We start from the raw sequence: 22523 nt of genomic DNA, 5'->3' as shown, positions 1-22523 counted from the left end.
CCCCGGCCTGGAGATTTTCTTTCGCTACCAGGGCAGACGTGATACCACCAGGCCACCACTCCGCAATACAGTACTATCATACATAGCAAGCAGCACAATTCAGTACCATACAAAATACAATGGAAGCAGTACTAATACAGTGCATTGCGATATTTCCCACCCCTCCTCCTGTCTTGAAGGTTTTTATTTTTTTTAAACATTTTTATTTAAAAAAGAAAAAAAAAAGAAAAGAAAAGTGAAGCAGCAGAAGGAATAGGAGGAGGGTGTGACTGTTCGGTCAGGATCGATATGTTGGGTTGGACAGGGTTCAAGTCAGTGGATCTGTGGGCCTCCCATAGCTGCTATATAGAGCTGTACGTTTGTTTGTACTGTCAGACTTCTTCTTCCCCTTTTTTTTGTGTGTGTGTTATTTTTTGTTTTTGTTTGTTGTTGCTGTTGTTGTCAACGATCTGTGTTTTATGTTCCAGTCGTTACGTGAGTGTATCCCCCCCCCCCCCGACACCCCCCCGCCCTTCGAACCTCCGCCCCCCTTCCACTCTTCTCTCCTCTTATTCCTCTCACCAAGCATCTTATCTGTTGCACACTCTGCACCCCCACCCCCCACCCCCACCCCAATAAATGCAATTATTATGTATGTTTCTTTGTCGGTCTGTCTCTCTCTCTCTTCTGTCACTGTCTGTCTGTCTATCTCTCTCCTCCTCCCCCGCCCCACCCCCTCACCCCCGACCCTCTTCTTTGATTACATTTACAGTCACTTCCTTCTTCGTCTTAATCTGCGTCTCAAACAAAATTATATCTCATTTTTTCAAATCAAAATTTGGTGTATTGTTTATGGAATGGGGAAAACAACAGCCTTGTCTGTGTACATGCGCATCAACATCAGTTGTTGATGAATGCTCGATTATGAACTGGATGAGAACCCCCGCCCCCCCCAAATCCCCCGCACGATTTACAAAAGCAGCATAAACATTGACGGAAAAGCCAATACGCTTACGCTATAAAGTATATATGTATACAAACATGCAGGCACACAAAGGTAAGCACACACACGCGTGGGCACACACACACACGCACACGCACACACACACACACTCTCCAGCAGAATTGCCCTTCACGCCATTGACGGCACAGTGGGATCAGCAGCAGGGACCCAGAGTGAGAGAGGGGGTTGTTGGACAGCCAGTCTTGGCTCACACTGTTACTGCAGAGTGCAGTGTTATGTCTCTTTCTCAGTTTCTCTCTGTCTGTCTGTTCCTCCTTTCCTTTCTCTCTCTTTCTTTCCCCCTTTCCGCCCTTCCCCCCTCTCTCTCTCTGTCTCTCAGTCTCGGTCACACACACACACACACACACACACACACACACACACACGCTTTCTCTCTCTCGTTCTCTCTCCTCTCTCTCTCTCCCTTCCCCCCACCCCCTCTTTCTTTTTCGCTCTCTCTCTCCCTTCCCCCCACCCCCTCTTTCTTTTTCGCTCTCTCTCTCTCTCTCTCTCTCTCAGTCTGTCGATCCACCCCCCACCCCCATTGTTTCTCTCCCTCCCTCTCCCCCACCCCCCCAACAAACGCACGGACGGACGCACGCACGGACATACACACATTTTCTTCCTCCCTCTACTCTCTCCCCCCCCCCCCCCCCCCCCGCCCTCCCTCTATCTCAGTCCTCCATCCCGCCTGACCCCCTATTCCCCACCCCACCACACACACTGGCAGAATTGCCCTTCACGCCATTGACTTCGCAGTGGGATCAGCAGCAGGGACCCTGAGCAAGATGGGTAGGACTTATTATTGAGATGGAATGGGGTTGGGCGAGGGTAGAGGGGTGGTAAAATGCAGTGGGGGTGGGAGGGTGGGGTGGTGGAAGGAGTGTGTGTTGGGAGGGAGGGGCGGGGGTGGGGGGGGGATGACCTGTTTTTATTTTGCTGTGGCTGAATGGTTTGTTTTTAGCTGTATCAGGTCGTGTTCTGCTGTTACTTACTGTGGGGTGATGGTGGGGTTGGGGTGGGGTGGTGTCTGTGATTGTGTGCACACGCGCGCATGGGTGCGCGGGCATTGCTTGCGTGTGCGTTTCAGTGTGTGTGTGTGTGTGTGTGTGTGTGTGTGCAGTACTCTCTTTCTCCCTCTCCTGCCCCCACTCTGTCTGTGTGTCCCTGTCTGTTTCTCTCTGTGTGTGTGTGTGTGTGTGTGTGTCTGTCTGTCCCTCTCTCTCTCTCTCTCTCTCTCTCTCTCTCTCTCTCTCTCTCACACACACACACACACACACACACACACACACACACACACACACACTCCCTCTCTCAGTTTCTCTCTCCCTCTCTCTCTCTTGCAAGACTACACAGTCATTATAGTCTCCCTTCCTCGAGTTCTTTTAGTTCATGGTCCCCAGTACGTGTTCCTTTCATTCGACACAGTCAATATTTGTTTCCCTTCGTTTTATTCTCTCTCTTTCTCTGTCTTTCTCTCTGTGTCTCTGTCTCTCTGAGTCTCTGTCTCTCTGAGTCTCTCTCTCTCTCTCTCAGTGTGTCTTTGTATCCATCTTTCTTCCTTTCTGTGATCCGTATTTGTCTCTCTCTCTCTCTCTCTGTCTCTCCTCTCTTTCTGTGTCTCTCTGTATGTTTCTCTCTCTCTCCCTCTCTCACTCCCACTCACACACATACACTCGCCCTCCCTCCCTATCTGTGTGTGTGTGTGTGTGTGTGTGTGTGTCTTTTCCTTTCATCCTTTTCACTGTATTTCCTTTAGTATGACTCCAGCCTTTCCTTTGAATTCACAAACACATATATGCATGCACATACATGCGCACATGCACACACGCGCGCGCGCGCACACACATACACACACAGAGACAGAAAGAAAGGGTGAGTGACACACACACACACATATGTATACACACAAACAGAGAAAGAGAGTTCAAAGAGAAGAAGGGGTAGTAGCAAGTAGGTGGTGGGTGGTACAGAGAGGGCAATAACAGGAAAAAGACAAGCAGTAGCGGTGGCAGGTGTCAGGCCTAAGAGCATTACAAGCAGTGTCACCACAAATTGCCCCCCCCCCCCCCCACCCCCCCCCCTCTTTTAGCCCTCTGAGCTGGAGAGAGAGAGAGAGAGAGAGGCCTGAACAAACTGAGCCGAGCCAGCAAGTGACACGTTTCGCCCATTAACGGCATCCGCTCCCTGTCTAGTCCATTCACCCTCACGGGCCCCATCCAGAGACCATTCATTATAGTACTTCTACTACCGCCATATCTTCCAGCTGGTGGTGGGGAGGGGTGGGGGGTTAGGATGGCCGAGGAATGGGTCAACATTGAGGCTCAGTCTCCATCCTTACCATCCTCCTCCTCCTCCTCCTCATTATTGTCATCATTTTTCTCCTTTTGTTGGGGGGGTTAGCGTGCAACTGACTTTGTTGCAGAGACCCAAGGCTCAGACTGTACAGGGTCATTCATTTGTGTGTTTTTTTGGGGTTTTTTTCATGTGTGTTTTAGAAAGTTATATATTTTTCCTTCTGAATGGCTTCCTTATAAATACATGATAAATTGATGTGTGCATATTGATCAGGATAGCGTTGTGTTGACACAGCTAGATGCATAATAGCAGATACAGGGTGTTTTTGTGTGGGTATGTGTGTGTGTGTGTGTGTGCTTGTAGTGGACAACTATTTCAAGATGCAAATAAGTATCATTTCTGAAGTGAAGGAGTCTTGAATTTGGAACACTGATCAGTTCCTCTGTTTTCTCAGTTTTATAGGCACTGATTAATAAAGGAATCACTCACACACACACACACACACACACACACACACACACACACACACACACTACACACCCTTACTCGCCCAATCCCCCACCCTTTACACACACATGCACACGTATGCATGCACATGCAGACATATATATGGGAGTCAAAATACTCCTAAGAATTTTAGAGCTGAGCTTGAGTCGAGTCCCCACTGCCCACCCCCTTCCCTTGTTAAGAATGACAGAAATTGGGAGCCCCAAATAGGTGTGTTTTATGCCTCTTATACAAGTCAGGTTAAGTGTCAACTGTTTCAGATTGGGGAGCATGGTAATTTTCTGTCTGTTTGTGTGACGGTGCGGTCTCTTAATGGAGACAGATTCTGTGTAATTGAATGTCAGGGGAAAGGTCGCGTCATCAGGGCATTAGTTGGCTTGATGAGAATGCCAGATCAACACTTTGAGGGGCAGAGGGGAGCCAGCGTTAGGATGCCAGCCAATTGAAGGGTGGATGGTTTGCGTTTACCAGTCTTTGGGCCCAGGGTTTGACAGTGCCTACCTTTTAACAATAATTTCTGCACCATATGAGTGCAATGGCTTACACATATGGGGTATTTGCAATACTCTCTCTTAAATTTTTTCAGTTATTGGTTGGGTGATTTATACACTTAAGTTAACATTTTAAGTATTTTTCATGTTTGGTGTGATTTTTGCATGTGTATGTATGACTGTTGTATGTGAGGTTTACTTCCGGTTGACATTTAAGCTTTATATGTATTTTTTGTACTGCATATTCAATGACTGAGTATTATATTACACCACTAATTTTTATTGGAAAGAGTAAAGATTTCTGTGTTCTGTATTGCATTTTGTCTTCATTGAGGGTTGACATGTGTTCTACCTGCAAAATTGACGTAATTTTTTACATAATCGATCAGCTGCATTAATCATTGTAATTGCTGGGGTGTTGTTTTGTGTGTCTTTTAAGTTGACTCTGTTTGTTGACATGGGTCTTTTTCTTTTTTTACTTCTTTTTGAATCCCATTTTGGCTTTACAAAAGTTAACTTATTTATTTGGATCTTTGTGTGCGTATTTTGTGTGCATATTTGCATGCATGCATGTGTGTGTGTGTGTGTGTGTGTCTGTCTGTCTGTCTGTGGGTCTGCATGCATGCAGACCCACACATGCATTCTAGTCACATCCAATCATGCAGGTGTCTTCTATATTATATATATCTTGTGTATATATGGTACTATATAAATAATAAATATGTCTTGAAGAAATGCTACAGTTTAGATGTCTGATTTGATACCACTGGATCTTTTGATGCCAAAGTCTTTGGAAGATTTGATGACAGGATTTTTGGAAGATTTGATGATTGTTTTTGTTTTTTGTTGTTGTTTTTGGGTTTAAAAAAAAAAAAAAATTTTTGTGTGTGTGCTGTTTTTAAGTTTTTTTGTTTGTTTTTTTAATATATATATTAGATTCCTTTCAATTTTGTTTCAGGAACCTGAGTAGCAATCAGATCAGCATCATCGAGCCTGGGGCATTTGAAGGACTGCAGAATCTTCGCCACCTGTGAGTCCACCTCTGTGTGTGTGTATGTGTTTGCTTGTGCACACCCATGTGTGTTTCAGACTCTCAAGAAAGAAGAGAAGGTTTCAGTGTGCAGAGTAGGTGCGTATGTTTGCAAGACTTTTTGCACGTTTGTGTGTAGGGAAACAGTGAAGATCTACCACTCTCATCTATTTTGGGCCAGTCTCTGAAAGGTACTCCCAAGTGTGCTTCAAGATCTTGCTCTGTGCGATATGTTCTTTGGCTTTCCTGTCTTGTGTCTACCTTCTTGTGTCCAGTCAAGGGCTGTCTTGGTGATGGTACCTTCGCATGACGTGTCCAATCCATTTCCACTGCCTTCTCAGGATGATGGTCTCCATGTCCTCATTATTGCGCTGAGCGAGTAGCTGCTGATTGGAATTGGACATTGTATTGGGTCAGAAGAATAACAGGATTCTTCCGAGGTTTTTCATATGGAATGTTCAGTGTCTTCAGCTCTGTTTTCCTCTGGCTGATCTTCAGGCCGGTTTGCTGTGCAAAGTTGCTGAGATGGGTTGTCTTCTCCTGCATGTGATGATGAGTTTGCGAGACCAGTGCCAGGTCGTCTGCAAAGTCCAGATCTTTCAGTGTTGAGAGGAGAGTCCATCTGATACCTCTTGGTTGATCTTCAGTTGTTCTTGGCATCACCCAGTCTATGGCCAAGTTGAAGAGCGGTGCTGACATTACCCATCTTTGCCTCACTCCTGTCTTCGCCTTGAAACTGTGTTTGCTGTTTCCTCCTTTGCAGTTGCATGTGAAGTTGGCGTTAAAGCTCTTGATGAGAAGGATGATCTGCAATGCGATCCCATAAGCTTGGTGTACACGCCATAGGCTTTCCCTGTGGATGCTGTCCAAGGCTTTCTCAAAATCCACCAAGTTGATTGGGAGCAGTCTGTGCTACTCTGTACTCTGCTGTGTCGATCACAAAGCTTTTTTTAATTTCTTTTTTTACGCAGCATGAAACACTGTGCTGTGGCTGAGGTGCAAGATAACTGATACAAGAGATACATGTCACGGTATGGATAGATCTGCGTTTGCATTCTGAGGTGAATGTACAACTTATTTATGCTTGCACTCTCATATATAAATACACACACACTCTTTCACACTCAGTGACAGGCACACTAAAACTGACATGTATAGTCCATACAAATGGAACAGTGCCCACTGTAAACACAGAACAGTGCACACCTGTCTCCAGACTCCAGTTTGTTCTTGGGTAAAACATTTCTACCTCTTTTTTTTTTTTCTTCTTTTTTTTTTTGCTGTTGGTTTACTTGCCTTGATAACATATCTTGTTGTTGTTTTAGAGCAAAAATGAATAGATAAGAAAGAAAGAAAAAAGAAAAGTAGAAACAGTGGACATGTCTTTCCACACAACATTTGTTTCTACTGTTGCTGTGTGTGTGTGTGTGTGTGTGAGAGAGAGAGAGAGAGAGATTTTGCTTGCCTTCATAAGAGCAAATGCTTGTTTTTACTGAAATCAAAAGGTAGAAATGAATAAAAACAAAAAAGTTATAAAAAAAAAAAGAAGAAGAAGAAAAAAAAAGGGAGTAGTAAAAGTTGATATCTTCTGAAGGACTGTGATAATACTGAGTGATATCCTCCTCTTTCCACACTGTTTGCCATCCTTCTTCTGGGGCTCCACTTCCCCCACCCATCTCTTTGTGTATCTTCTCCTCTTGAGATTTCACACACACACACACACACACACACTCACACACTCACACACACACACACACACACACACACACACACACACACACACACACACACACACACTCACTCACTCACACACACACACACACACACACACACACACACACACACACACACACACACACAACCCCTTCATCCATTCTCCTTCCGTCCCACCTGGTTATGTCTTCCTTTGCTCCACTCTGTACTGGATTTTTTTTTTTTTTTCTTTTTCTTTCTTTCTTTCCAGTCTTGAATGATTTTTGAAAGAGAAATAAAAATTCATGAACTTCGATTGCTGATGTGTTATGCTATATGCTTTCTTTTTTTCTTTTCCTTTTTTATTTTTTCAATTTATATTAAAATGAATGATGAAAATAAGGTTTGAAATAAAGTTTCCCTACTCTCAAATGTATTCTTGTCCGTACTGGAGATTGGAAATTGAAATTGATTTTATAAAAAAAAACAACTATCGTGGTTTGTTGTAGTTGATATGAAACTAATGAAAGTATTCATGTACGCACTAAAGTTTAGAAATTAAGAAATGGATTTTATAAAGTTGTTCCTTGTACTTGAAAAGTATTTCCAAGTACACTGAAGCTTAGAAATTGAATGGGATCTTTTTTAAGGTTAGATATCTACTTATTGAAAGTGATCCTAGTTGTGTGCACTAAAGTTGAACTGAAGTGCATGCTATTGTTTTCTGTCCAGGGACCTGAGTTTCAACAAGATTGGAACCATAAACAGCAGCATGTTTACAGGACTGCCCAAACTGGAGAAATTGTAAGTGCACTGCGCTGCAGTTGTGTGAGAGTGAGAGTTCCTGTATATTTAGAGGGCAAAAATCCCTCTGCCCCACCTCACCCCCTGCCCCAGCCCCCTCCAAAAAAAAAAGAAAAAGGAAAATAAAGCCTCCATGGCCTGTGGCGTCTGTGCCATTTGCTCGCCAGCCGTTAGGTGCCTTTGATGAGAAAGGAGCTGGTGAGAAAAGTGCACCCGACTCCAGGGGGGATAATGCTTTTCTCTCTCTTGACGGGCAAATGGCAGAGTCTGATGCTGTTCCCTGTTTCTACTGTATTAAGAGGAGGTTATGTTTGCGATGTTTTGTCTTTTTGTTGTTGTTGTTTTTTTTTGTGTGTGGGTTTTTTGTTTGTTTTTTTTTTGTTTGTTTTTTAAACTACAAAAGTGACAAAGCTGTGCATATATCAACACAAGAGAAGGTTGAGGGAGGCAGAGAGAGAGAGAGAGAGAAAATGTGTGTGTGTGTGTGTGTGTGTGTGTGTGCATGCGTGTGTGTGCATCTTTGATGTGAAAAGAACTGGTGATCAAAGTGCAGCAAACACTGGCGTGATGTCGTACTGTCTCTCCCTTACAACAAATGTCACAGAAAGTTGGTTTCTAAGCACAGGACAGAATGGTAGACATTTTTTTTTTTTTAACACTTCAAAGGACAAAACAATGCCTTTATCACTGTGTTGCTTCTGCATTGCAGAATTGCTTTTAATCAGGCAGAATCTAATCTGGTCACATAGAATAAAAACCAGTGGACCAGCTAGGCTGCAGGAAATTGAAATCGGCTGCCCTTTTGAACAGCGCTTGCAGTAGTGCAAATTTCACAGCTGCTGTGTGCATAATCTGTAAAGTGCACATGGTTAACAAAATTACAGTCAAATTTAACTTTAATCGACCATGGTTGGAGAAGACTGGTCATTTTTGCTGTCATTTTGTTGCTGCATTCAGCTTCAAAAAGAAATAATTATAACAAGATAAAGATCCAGAGGCTTTTCAATAAATGGGCTGTGAGTGTGAACGGATGTGTGTGTGTCTTTGTCTGTATCATTCGAGTTGATTGTGAATGCAATGATTAATGCTTGAGAACAAGAGTGGTAAGTGCTTTCATTTGTTTAAGAATTCATTGTTGTTGTGTGGCTCACTATTCATTTATAAGTTGGCTTTACAGTACAAGGATAATTTGTATCACGAACTGTGTTCATTAGATTTCAGCCACAGCAGACTTCTCTGCATGAAATCAGGTGTGATCTCCGCATAGGACAGTACATTGCCGTAATTTGGTGCCAGCCTATCAAAATCCACTTTAAATCACATACACTTGATAATATGACAGCATTAGTGTAGTAAACACTGTCATTCTGTATGCATTAGGGCCCAAATGGCCCCTTCGTTCATTTGAAGGGGGTCTTTTATGAAGTGCTAGAAGCAACACTAAATGAGCACTCAGAGAGAAAGTGTGAGTGAGCACATGCTGTCGGGGTCAAGGTTTAGAAATTTGCATTTATTGTCACTTTATCATACACCACAGTACAAAGAGATAAGAAATGTGATGTGGTAGACACAGTTTTCACTTTTGTGAGGAAAAGTCATGAACATTTTTTTTTTCTCGTTTTATCACAAGGAGAAGGACCACCATGGTGTGTGTTACGCAGGTTCATGTGCCTTCTTCATGTATACTTGTCTGCTGCTGTTAATTGTTTTTGTATGTGATGTTTTTGTTTCTTGATAAAAAAAGAAAAGATGGTTGTAACCTGTGTGTAACATGCATCTCCAGATTGAACTTGAGCTCAGTTAGTCAGTATTTCCTTCCTTCCTGCGACGTAAGACTTTGTTTTAAAAGAAATGCTGGAGTTTGTTGACTCTGCCCCTTGATCACCAGTTCCAGTTGCAGTTTCAAGGAGGTGTCAGAGTGTTCAGACTGATCCACATAACACTAAATCTGCTTTAAAAAAAAAAGAAAAAAGATTAAAACAAAAAGCCTGACCTATGTGTAAAGTGACAAACCCAGGTCACTGGTCAGGCCTTTGGAGCCTACCCTAGGTTTGGTTTAGGTTTTTTTAAATACAGAAGGAAAGGGCTGACGGTAGGGCGTTGCATTGCCTCTTTCTATGGCCCTGTCTGTGACAAAATGACTTAGGCGTATTTTCTTCCCAAAATGTGCCATCATCAACAGTCCAAAGGGAACTATCAATGTCAGGTCACCAGGAGGACACACACACGAGAGGAGACTGTGCACTGCTGCTGTCACGTTGATGGTGCTCAGTAGTGCCTGTTCTGACTTAACCTACTAAGCCCCCTACAGATGACAATAATGGTGTAGTTGCGGAACCAGATGGAGTGAGCCCCCCCCCCCCCCGGCCCCCACACCCCCCACCCCCACCCCCACAAGAGTGGAGACTGCCACCACGTCTCTCCATCCACAGTCCCCCATGAACCTGCTGATACTGATTCAAACATTCGACTGTTGGCCGCCGTTCTTTCTCTGTTTCTGGACCTTGCGACTGGAATGAACTTCCTTTTACGTTTCGTCAAGTCTCCACACTCAGCTCTTTCAAGTCTGGCCTTAAAACCCACCTCTTCCCAAAATAGCCTCCCTTGCCTGCCCTTCCTTGTCTTTAGTTTCTACAGTTTTAGAGTTATGCATGCGTGTGAATGACTGGTGCGAAAGCGCTTTGATTTGTCTCTGCACAAGATCCAGCGCTATATAAATACCATTATTATTATTATTATTATTAAGACGTGAACAGGACTCTCCCCAAGCATTGAAGTGTAAGGGGATCGAAACTGAGGTTACCATGAGAGCAGGGCATGAAATAGCACAGCATTTCAGGACAGTTTTGTTTTCATTGATGATTAAGGAGTAGGGGGGGAAGATGATGGTGTTATAATGGAGGTCTGGGACCGTGTGTCAAGGCTGTACTCTCTACTCTTCCTTTCATAATGATATTCCTGTGTTTACCAGTCCAAGAGATGCACACATGCGGTGGTGGTCAGGAAACTTGAGCAGCATACCCAAAGACACATCATTTAAGTCCATAGCATGCTCTGCTCTTGGTAGGAGCTGCCCGTGTGCTGAAAAACCCACCTCCTCTTGGAATCGAACTCACGCACTCCCAGCCATCAGTCCATGATGCTAACCACATCGCCACTTCAGCTTGTCAAAAGTGCCAGATCTGATATATTATTAACAATTCATTATCATGACAGTGAGATTACTTACTGACAGGGTGGGAAAGAGAGAGAAAAAAAAAGGAAGGACGTGGATAGAAAGAAAAAAGGAAGAGAGAATTTATTCTGTTGCTCTTGTTCGCTCTGTTCTTTTTCTTTTGTTGTTGTTGTTGATTTTTTTATACATATTTTTTACATTTGTACATTGTTTTTTTGTTTTCCAGATGGCTGAATAACAATCACATCAACACCATTCCTGATGGCACGTTCAACGACCTCACTTCACTGCGGCGAATGTGAGCTCTATGGAATAGATCCATGTTGAAAAGAATGTGACCTGTGTGTGTGTCTCTTGGTGAACTCACTGTGCTGTCATCAGGCTGAGGAAGATGCAACTCTTGCAGGCTTTCAAAGTTTCGTTGCATTATATGTTGGTAAAGGTGATGGGGTGTAACATAGGAGGCTGTGGGTGTTTTCAGTTTCGGTTCCTTTGTTGTCCTGAAAATCTTTCAAGCCATGTATAACATTAAGGAATAAGATAACTTTTGTTTAAGTTTGTTAGATTTCTAATCCAACAATCCTTAGTCACTGGTGTATTAATTTGTATGGAACTTGTTGTATGCCATCATGTAGATTCAAAATAAAGAAAAATGAATTGTTAAAAAAAGAAGCATTATGATATCAAACATTCTTAACATATATATATATATATATATATATATATATATATATATATATTTGATTTACATGATCTTGATTTGCATAAATTTCATAAACATGTACACATACTCAAGCTGGCAGGCAAGCATGTGTATATATATTATGTATACATGCATGTACACATTCACTCACATTGATTTAATTCTTGAAAGAGATACTTTTTTGGACAAGAGACCATAGAGTTTGTTGCCCAAGATTTTATGAGGAATCTTGTCATGCAAGAGATGTGTAGGAAGGTGTCATTGCTTGAGATAAAGAATTAGAATAGAACAGAATTTGTCTTTATAACTAAGTGTACCCGGGTCATAAAGAATATTTGAGGGGGTTAAAGGGGGGGAGGGGGGTGGGGGTGGTAGTAGATAAAAAGTACAGACATGAATTAGAAATCGAAAACAAGCAGTTCACACAAATACAGTACAAATTTAGACACACACTCTCATATGTGCAGGGGCACGCGTGCACGCGCGCGTGTGCGAGCACACACACACACACACACACACACACACATTTTGCTGTACCCAGACAGCAGCTCGAATGTATAATAAATAAAGTGACTATGACAATGGCTGACTGTTTGTGCAATGAAGAAAGTGACCAAAACAACCCTTTTCAATAAACAAAGTGACAAAAAGAATGCTTGTGCAACAAACAAATGACTAAAAGTAAGACTGTCTACATCTGCCATGAGCTAAGTGACTAAAACAATCCTTTTGCAATAAGCCAAATGCCTAAAACAGTGCTTATGCAATGAACAGTGACTAAAACAATGCTTGTGCTTTAAACAGAATGCCTAAAATAGTGCTTATGCAATGGACAGTGACAAAAACAATCCTTTTGCAATCAACAAAATGCCTGAAACAGTGCTTATGCAATGAACAGTGACTAAAACGATGCTTGTGCAATGAACAAAAGTAACAAAAACAATGCTTGTGCCATGGATAAAAGTGACGATAACTATGTTTGTGCTGTGAACTAAAGTGATGAACATATTCATATTGCTTGTGCAGTTAACAGAACTTTAAGTGACGAAAACAACGCTTGTACAATGAACTAAAGTGACTAAAAACACAAAAGTGTCATGAGCAAAAGTAACTAAAAGTTACGCTTACAAGTGCAAGGAACTAAAGTTGACTAAAACATATGCTTGCACGATGAACAAAAAGAAGTATCAGAGTGTCTGACAATGGTAAGAAGACAGATTACAGGGGGAAGAAAGAGAGAGAAAGAGAGAGAGAAAAAAAGGCAGAATAAAGAGATGAGAGAAGAAAAAAAAAAGACAAAAAGAGAAAGAAAAGACAACAGAAAGGAGAAAAATGATGATGGATGGAACAAAAAGAAAGAAGAAAAAAAAGAGAGAACAAAAAAAAAAAAAAAAAAAAAGTGGGAAAGAACCTTCAAGGATGCTGAGACTATCCTGCTCATTTACAGAAATTTTACGCATCCACTGATTTCTCCTAAAAAAAACGGGTTTGTGTACATAACGCAACTGTTCTGATATGTGTGTGTGTGTGTGTCTCAGAGACTTTGGGTCGGACTACCTGCGCTGCGACTGTCACCTGCGCTGGGTGGTGCAGTGGGCGGAGAGCAAGAAGGTGCGGCTGGCCCGAGAAACGGTGTGCGCCCTCCCCTCCCCCATGCAGGGACGCATGCTGCGCAAGCTCACCGCCGACCAGTTGCACTGCGGTGAGGAAAAAAACGAATGGATGAACAAACTTTTTTTTTTCTTTTTTTTTAAAAATTCACGAGGGGTGGGATAAGGAATAAGCACATTAGTCTTTTTTTTGTCTTTTTTTTTTTGATGTTTTTTTCATCATGCTCTCATTAAACGGGGAAAAAGTAAGAAACATGTTATACAAAAAGAATGTGGGGGAGGGGAGGAGCGCATTATTGAAAAAAAAATTGACATGAACTAGGGAAAGATTTTGTTGGTGTTGTTCAACTAAGGGAAAGATTTTGGTGTTGTTCCTTTGAATTAAAAAATGTAGAGCTAAGAAAAAAAATTATTAAAAAAAAAAAGATAAATGCCAACTATTACTAATGATTTTATTATAATTTTGTTTTTTGTTTTTTATCAGATAAATGAAAAACTGTTTTCTCCCCCTCTCCCTCCCAACAGAGCACGACCTGCAGCTGCCGGTGTTTGAGATCAAGCCCTCCCACAGCCAGCTGGTGTTTGAGGGGGACAAGCTGCCGTTCGAGTGCCGGGCCTCGGTCATCCACCCCCGCACCTCCATCGCCTGGGTGCGGGAGGGGCAGGAGGAGGTGGAGATGAGCACCAACAAGACGGCGGGCGTCTTCGTGCACACCAGCTACAGCCCCGACCGCACCATCGTCAGCCACAGCCTGGTGGTGGAGAACCTGGACAAGTCCCACGAGGGGATCTGGAGCTGTCAGGTGTGTGCGTGTGTGTGTTCGGGGGAGCTGGGAGGGAGGGGAGGGGGTGAACTTTCTTTTGTTTGTGGGCTGCAGCTGCCACGTTCACTCACTCGTACAGTATGCATGAGTGGGATTTTTTTCTAATACGCCCATGTTCGCTCGTACGGTATGTAGGAGTGGGCTTTTTACCTGATATGCCCATGTTCTTTTTGTAACTCAAACCCAGATTTCTCAGCTGCCACACATTTAATTTAAACTTTTTTTCCGCATGCCTCATGATAATAATCTTCTGTGTTCGTTGGCTGCAATTCCCAACGTTCACTCTTTTACTTGTATGACCGTTTTTACACCATCATGTAGGTAAACCATACTCTGTTTTCAGGTGTCTAAGGATAATAAACATAATAATAATACTAATGATAATTTCAGGGGTTGAAGAATAATAATAATGTGAATGATAATAATAAAAATGATAATGAAAATTAACTGTTCCTCCTCATGTTCCTTCCTTCCCGCCCCCCCCCCCCCCCCCCACTTCCTGCAGGTAACCACTCCGCAAGGCAAGGTGACCAAACACGTGGAGGTGGAGGTGCTGAACTACATCGGCCTGTCCTGCCCGCCCATCACACGCACCACCCCGAAGGGCCGCTACGTCTTTGACGAGATGCTGGCCGGGGTCAAGGCCAAGCAGCCATGTCAGGTGGGCGGCCCCGGCAGGTACGTCACCTACCTTTGCGACCACCATGCCACCTGGAGGAACCTCAACACCTCTGCCTGTGCCTTCACCTCCGACCTGACGCGCAGTCTGGAGAAGCTGGCTCGGGTGCGTATGTAGGGTTGGGCGGAGTGGGGTGAGATGGAAGCGTGTTGAGAGAGGTGCTTGTGTGGTGTTTCTGGTCTGATTTTTATGTTGGAGTGTTTTTTGCCATGTGAGCTTTCTTATTTATAGTAGGTGTCTTGTCTCGTTCACAGTGGTTGACAACAACGCTTACTGTTCTAGAGTAAGCTTGGATTTGTTGTGGAAAGGATTTATAAACCATTGACAGTTACAGATTTTATGAATGATAAGACACTTTCAGCTTCAATGAGTCACTGTCTTTTTTTTAGTATTAGGAATACTACTGTTACTGTTGTCAGACGTGAGATAAGTGTTGGTTTCACGCAAACAACGATCAGACTGTGATGTACATGTTGCTTTTTCAGAAGAATCTGAATGGGAAGACATTGTTTCAGTATTGATGAGATTGTCACTGTCATTTTTAGGGGGTGGAATAGCTCTGTTACTGTTGTGAGACGTGAGATAAGTGTTGGTTTCACACTAACAACAATCAGAGTGTGACGGACACATTGCTGTGTGTCTAGGATTGTCGGATGTGAGATAAGTGTTGGTTTCACACAAACAACAATCAGACTGATGGAAACATTGCTGTGTGTCTAGGATTGTCAGATGTGAGATAAGTGTTGGTTTCACACAAACACAATCAGACTGTGACGGACACATTGCTGTGTGTCTAGGATTGTCGGATGTGAGATAAGTGTTGGTTTCACACAAACAACAATCAGACTGTGACGGACACATTGCTGTGTGTCTAGGATTGTCGGATGTGAGATAAGTGTTGGTTTCACACAAACAACAATCAGACCGACGGAAACATTGCTGTGTTTCTCGGAATGTCAGATGTGAGATAAGTATAGGTATTTCACAAACAACAATCAGACTGTGACAGACACATTGCTTTGTGTCCAGGAGGAATGTCAGATGTGAGATAAGTGTTGGTTTCACACAAACAACAATCAGACTGACGGACACATTGCTGTGTGTCTAGGATTGTCGGATGTGAGATAAGTGTTGGTTTCACACAAACAACAATCAGACTGACGGACACATTGCTGTGTGTCTAGGAATGTCGGATGTGAGAGAAGTGTTGGTTTCACACAAACAACAATCAGACTGTGACGGACACATTGCTGTGTGTCTAGGATTGTCGGATGTGAGATAAGTGTTGGTTTCACACAAACAACAATCAGACTGTGACGGACACATTGCTGTGTGTCTAGGATTGTCAGATGTGAGATAAGTGTTGGTTTCACACAAACAACAATCAGACTGACGGACACATTGCTGTGTGTCTAGGATTGTTGGATATGAGATAAGTGTTGGTTTCACACAAACAACAATCAGACTGACGGACTCATTGCTGTGTTTCTAGGAATGTCAGATGTGAGATAAGTATAGGTATTACACAAACAACAATTAGACTGTGACAGACACATTGCTGTGTTTCCAGGAGGATCTGAACGGGACGGACATAGACAGGTACATTCAGCGACTGCAGCAGGTGTCCATGACATCCAAGCACCGGCGCCTGATTTCAGACATCATGCTGACGGACGTGCACTACCTCACCTCCATCTTGCAGAACCGCCTCCTGCCCCTCGCCTTCACCTCACAACACGTTAGTCTGCTTCTTGGGGTCTCTGCTTTCTTTCATGATGATGATGATGATGGGTATTTGATAAAACACTCTTACCTCCTTGGCTCACAACACCTTAGTTTGCTTCCTGGGCTCTCTGCTTTCTTTCATCATGCCTCTTCCTTGTCTTCAGTTTCTCCAGTTTGAAGAGTTACGCATGCATGTGAATGTCTCTGCACAAGATTCAGCGCTATATGAATATCATTATTATTATTATTAACGGGTATTAGATAAACACTCTACCTTCTTAGCTCAGAACACGTTAGTCTGCTACCTGGGCTCTCAGCTTTCTTTCATGATGATGATGATGATGGGTGTTTGATAAAACATTCTACCTCCTTAGCTCACAACACATTAGTCTGCCTCCTGGGCTCTCTGCTTTCTTTCATGATGATGATGAAGATGGGTGTTTGATAAAACATTCTACCTCCTTAGCTCACAACACGTTAGTCTGCCTCCTGGGCTCTCTGCTTTCTTTCATGATGATGATGATGGGTGTTTGATAAAACACACTACCTCAGCTCACAGCACGTTAGTCTGCTTCCTGGGGTCTCTGTTTCCTTCATTGTGATCATAATGATTATGGGTATTTATTAAATACTCTGCATCCTTAGCTAAGGGGGCTGGAGTGCTAACAGTTTACTTTCAGATGGGAAGAAATAGTTTTTAAAAAATCAGGGTGTTATCTTCAAGACTTAAAACGAGACAAATGGAATGTGCCATTGACGAAGCATGCACACTGACAACTGACCAGAACGAAGTCCAGTGCACTTGTCTCACTCACAAGTTGTGCCCCTCCCCCCCACCCCCCCCCCTTTTGTTTTTTTTGATTCAACAAAATAATGAGGAAAAGGGAAAAGAGTCTTATTTCATCTAAACTTGTGCTGTATTATGTTCTGCTTCACTTTAAGACTCAGAGACTTCAGACTTGTCATCTTTTGTCTTTGTATATACACAAGTACAGAGATTACTCTGTTTTATTTTCTGTGTTATATTGTGGTACATGTTGACGTAACATTCTATGCGAACACATGTTGCAGGTGCAGTTAGTTATACTCAGAACTCTGTTTTTGTTTATCTGTTTGTTTGTTTTTGGTTGCATCTGGTTTGTTGGAAATACAGACAAATTCATAAACCTGGGTTTTGGATACAGCAGCATCCTGGCACACCTGTAGTGCACTGTGCTGCGTTGAAACAGCCACAGCATCACAGTTTGCAGCATTACTGTAATAACACTGCACTCCCATTGAACTTTTTTTTGCCTTGCCAGGTGTCAAAGAATGTCCTGTGGCTGACCAGTAACCTGACCGCCTTGCCGGCTCCACTGCTGAGCAAGGCTCAGGTGGATAGCCGGTCCACCAAAAGGTAGGAAGTTGTGTGTGTGTGTGTGTGTGTGTGTGTGTGTGTGTGTCCTTTCTTTCTTTTTCTTCTTTATATGCGTACATGTTTGTGTGTCTCTTAGAACAACAGCAGATGTGTAAGTCAGCCAGAGTGCTAATATCTTCACCGTTGGAAAATAAAGATTCGTTCATTCATTCATTCATTCATTCTTTTTTTATTCAGCGTCTAGAAATATGGTATTACAGACCTGCCAGGTCCCATGGTTTGTTCGGAACATCTGCGCACTATCGACTTTGGGGTTCTGAAAATTTCCTGCATAAAATGTATCAGACCTTGGTTCCACTGTTGAATCTTTCAAATCTTATCTTTAAACACATTTGTTTAAACAGAGTTTTTAAAATGAGAGGTCCTTCCTTGTGTGCACCTGTGTGCGTTGATGTGTGGGGTGATTGTGGAGAGGTGTGTGAATCATGAGCGATGTTACATTGTTTTTAGAAACAGTATTTTTAGCAAGTTTAAGATAATATCAATTTTAAAAAGTATATATTCCTGTTCTCTATTCATTCCACTTGTATTTTTAATGCAGCTGGAACCTGAGTGCAAGCACTGTATAAATACACATTATTATTACTGTTTATGACCACTTTGTGATATTGCATGTGCGTGTTTTTGTGACCATGTGCACTGATAATTGACTTTTTTGACAAAAAACAACGGGGTTTAAAAAAGAGATTATCCTGCTTCTTCAGGGTTCTGGACATCCACTTTTTTTCTTTTTTTTTTTCTTTGTGTGTGTGTGTGTGTGTGTAGTTAGTTTGTTTTTTGACAATTTTTCACTCTTTAAAAAAAGAAAAAAAAGAAAATTCACCAGAAATTTTAGGAAGAGATGCCTTTATAAATTGAAAATTGAAAAAAGTACAAAAATTCCAAGAACTGACTCTTGTGGGGTTTCTTTTGTTCTTTTTTCCTTTTTTTCTTCTTCTCTCCCCTTCTCCCAGGGTCCTGGACGTGCTCCAGAACCTGACAACCAGCGTGGAGGTGGATTCTGGGGTGCAGGACTGGTCGCATTGTAGGAAAGGATGCCTCTTATGAATTAAGATTTCAAAAAGCACACACAAAAATCTTCCAAGAACTGACTCTTCTTTTTTTTTCTCTCTCTCCCCTTTCTCCCAGGGTTCTGGACGTGCTTCAGAACTTGACGACCAACATGGAGGCAGACCCTGGGGTGCAGGGCAGGTCACATTGTAGGAAAAGATGCCTTTCATGAATCAAAATTTTTAAAAAGCATACCAAAAAAACTTCCAAGAACTGACTCTTGTTTTCTTTCTCTTTTTCTCTCTACTTATTCCAGGGTTCTGGACATGCTTCAGAACCTGACGACCAACATGGAGGTGGACCCTTGGATGCAGAGCTGGTTGCATTGTAGGAAAAGATGCCTTTTATGAATTGAAGTAAAAAAAAAAATTTTAAAGAGCTCAAAAAATTCCAAGGACTGACTCTTGTGTTGTTGTTTTTTCTTTCTTTCTTTTTTCTCTCCCGTTCTCCAGGGTTCCGGACATGCTTCAGAACCTGACGACCAACATGGAGGCAGACCCTGGGGTGCAGGACTGGTCGCATTGTAGGAAAAGATGCCTTTTATGAATTGGAAAAAAAATATTACAAATAAATTCCAAGAACTGATGACTCTTTTTCTTTTTCTTTTTTTTTTCTCTCCACTTCTCCAGGGTTCTGGACGTGCTCCAGAACCTGACGACCAACATAGAGGCAGACCCTGGGGTGCAGGACTGGTCGCAGTCGTCGCGGAACATCGCCCTGATCGTGCTGCGGGAGGTGGAGCTGAGGGCCTCACGGGTGCACTGCTCGCTGCGCCGCTCCCGCCGACAGGGGCAGTCCTGGCTCAGCGGTCGTCAGCTGACCTGCAGCCGCCTGGGCAACAGTTCGGAGAACCGGCATCTGTGGAGCGAGGTTGGTGTGTGTGTGAGTGTGTGTGAGAGTGAGTGTGGGTGTGTGTGAGAGCGAGTGTGTGTGAGTGAGTGTGTGTGTGTGTGTGTGAGAGTGAGTGTGTGTGTGTGTGAGTGAGTGAGTGTGTGTGTGTGTGTGTGTGTGTTTTATTATCCTCTGTGTGGTAAAAGTGGACTTGGGGTCAGGCTTCACTGGACATCGTGTTTGACAGGTTGAGAACAGATCATTTTACAGGTGTGCACTGCATTAGAGTGCTTCAGTGTTGAAGATTTTTCTCTGATTCTACAGGTGTGCGCTGTATTAGTGCTTCAGGGTTAAAGATTCGGTTCTTCTTAGATTTGTAGTAAGAGTGATATATGTGTTGTCAATTACAAATTATTTTGTTGCATTATTTGCACATCTAATACTCAGCGTTTCTCTTTTTGCATTTACTTCCGTAGTAGAAATTAAAGTCAAATCACCCAGGACAGGGCCACACACACACACACACACACACACACACACACACACACACTTACACACACTCACACTGATACACTAATAAATCTGTACTGAGATGCAGATCCTTTTGATAAAGAGAAGTGTCATTGGCAACATATTGACCAACTATAACATGCTGTTGAGTGTTATTCACAGAAGCACCTACATATTTTGTGGCAATGAAATATGTTTGCATTGTGGAGTATTACTTTCATACCACATCAGATTTTTTTTTCAGCTTACCTGCCTTTTGCATTAATGCTATTCTTAATCTTGCAAAAGAAAACAGCAGCCAAAACAAAGGGACTGAACCAGCATATGCAGAGCAAAATCAAAAGTGTGGAAGTGTCTGGAGTTGTCTCCTTTAATATCACTGGGGCCTCCAATGATTGGTGACCGAAGCCCTCTGGTTCTTCAGTTCGTCTCCTCAGCTTGAAGGGCTCACCAGTGTGAAGACAGAATCTTTTGCGTTCCCAAATCGAACAGAGGGGAACATGGCACGTTTTTAATTCTTCAGCTGTATAAACCTGGAATTCACTGTCTTTTTCAGTCTGTCGCAGTTCCTCACATCCATAGAAACAAATTGAAAAGTGTTCCTTTTCAAGCAGTCTCTACATTACCAACCTGTTCATTGTCGACGTGAAGGGTTAACGCATCATACTGTACTTTCAGATGTATTGCCTTCATGACAGGTTAACCCTTTGAACCCTGACCACCGCTTTACTGGTGGCAGAGAAAAATGACATAATGCCCAGCCACCGGTTGAGCAGTGCATAAACACTTGAAGCGTGCAGGATCTCAACCTGGCCCGTCAGGGCAGAAATCAGGGACAAAACGTGTGAGAAAACAACTACACAACGCAGCAAGTAATTGATATGCTTGATGATTTATCGGAAGTAGAGTATGACAAGGATTACTCTGATAGTGAGGTGGAATTCGAATGGGATGATTTTGCTACAGATAGTGATGTTGAAAATGAATCTGAGCATGCAGAATCAGTTGATCAAAGGAGGCGTGTCAGTTTGAGACTCTGCACACTTCATGGTAGAAATCGATCTTTTTTTATCCAAAGCACATGCACAAAACACAGTGAGGGGGCGCGGCAATGTTGGTACTGTGTTCGCTGGCGTTAGAATATTACGGTCTTTCAGATTGGCTCTTCAATATAAGTCAACCAGTAGCAAAACACAACACAAGTGTTTACGCACCACTCAACCAGTGGCCAGGCATTATGACACCCCTCCCCACCGCCGGTAAACCTGTGGTCAGGGCTCAAAGGGTTAAGCCGTCATCCAACTTTATTGAATTTTTATTCAGCCAGAAACAGAAATAGCGTCATAACTGCTGTTGAACCCAGAAGTATTTTTATCGTTGATAAACATGAACACAGTCCTAATATGGTATATGGTGTGATCCTTGGGTCAAAGCATTGACCAGCTGCCAGCCCAATCAGCGAGTGGAGACAACCAGTGCACACATGGCAGATGACTTTGGTATCCTTTGCTCACAAACACTGAAGAAATCTCTCAGACTCCAACTTTTAAGACACTTACAGAATGGAAGAGATTGCAACTGTTTAGAATACTCATTTGATCTTTCACAACGTTAGGCCGCTCCTTTCTGCGGCATAATCCACAAAACAGATTATGATTTCTTACAGCAAAATGTTCCACATGTACAAAAGCCATCCTCAATTGAGGAGACTGGTGGGAAAGTAAAAAGCTAAATTGGCACTGTTTTTTGACTCACTTGTGTAAACAAAGTGAGTCTATGTTTTAACCTGGTGTTTGGTTGTCTGTGTGTGTGTCAGTGTGTCTGTGTGTCTGAGTGTCTGTGGTAAACTTTAACATTGACATTTTCTCTGCAAATACTTTGTCAGTTGACACCAAATTAGGCATAAAAATAGGAAAAATTCAGTTCTTTCCAGTCATCTTGTTTAAAACAATATTGCACCTCTGGGATGGGCACAAAAAAAATTAAAAAATGAAGCCTAATTATATGCAAACTGCATTTTCTGTTATATTTATATTTTTTGTATTCTCTAAACTTGGCACTTTGACCTCTTATTCTGAAACAACAACAAGACGAGTCATTATTATCATTTTTTTGTTCAAACAGGAACTTCTTTTGCTAAGCATGGAATTTTTATTTATTTTGCAAATGTTTTGGTGCAGATAGTAAAGAAGGGA

General features: G+C 42.6%; 1 protein-coding gene across 1 annotated transcript in view; it reads left to right on the top strand.

The window, feature by feature from the left end:
• Nucleotides 1–22523, top strand: part of LOC143279512 (adhesion G protein-coupled receptor A2-like) — an 83038-nt gene that overhangs the window by 42662 nt on the left and 17853 nt on the right. The window contains exons 3-11 of the mRNA XM_076583565.1: nucleotides 5237–5308; nucleotides 7733–7804; nucleotides 11206–11277; nucleotides 13221–13384; nucleotides 13818–14095; nucleotides 14622–14900; nucleotides 16366–16533; nucleotides 17822–17916; nucleotides 19617–19857. Coding sequence (XP_076439680.1) covers nucleotides 5237–5308; nucleotides 7733–7804; nucleotides 11206–11277; nucleotides 13221–13384; nucleotides 13818–14095; nucleotides 14622–14900; nucleotides 16366–16533; nucleotides 17822–17916; nucleotides 19617–19857 — 1441 coding nt within the window. The remainder of the gene's footprint in view (nucleotides 1–5236; nucleotides 5309–7732; nucleotides 7805–11205; nucleotides 11278–13220; nucleotides 13385–13817; nucleotides 14096–14621; nucleotides 14901–16365; nucleotides 16534–17821; nucleotides 17917–19616; nucleotides 19858–22523) is intronic.

This window comes from Babylonia areolata, chromosome 2 (genome assembly GCF_041734735.1).
Source record: "Babylonia areolata isolate BAREFJ2019XMU chromosome 2, ASM4173473v1, whole genome shotgun sequence".
NCBI classification, from domain to species: Eukaryota; Metazoa; Mollusca; class Gastropoda; order Neogastropoda; family Buccinidae; genus Babylonia; species Babylonia areolata.
The sequence above is the reverse complement of the archived record's forward strand: the minus strand, read 5'-3'. Positions and strand labels throughout refer to the sequence as shown.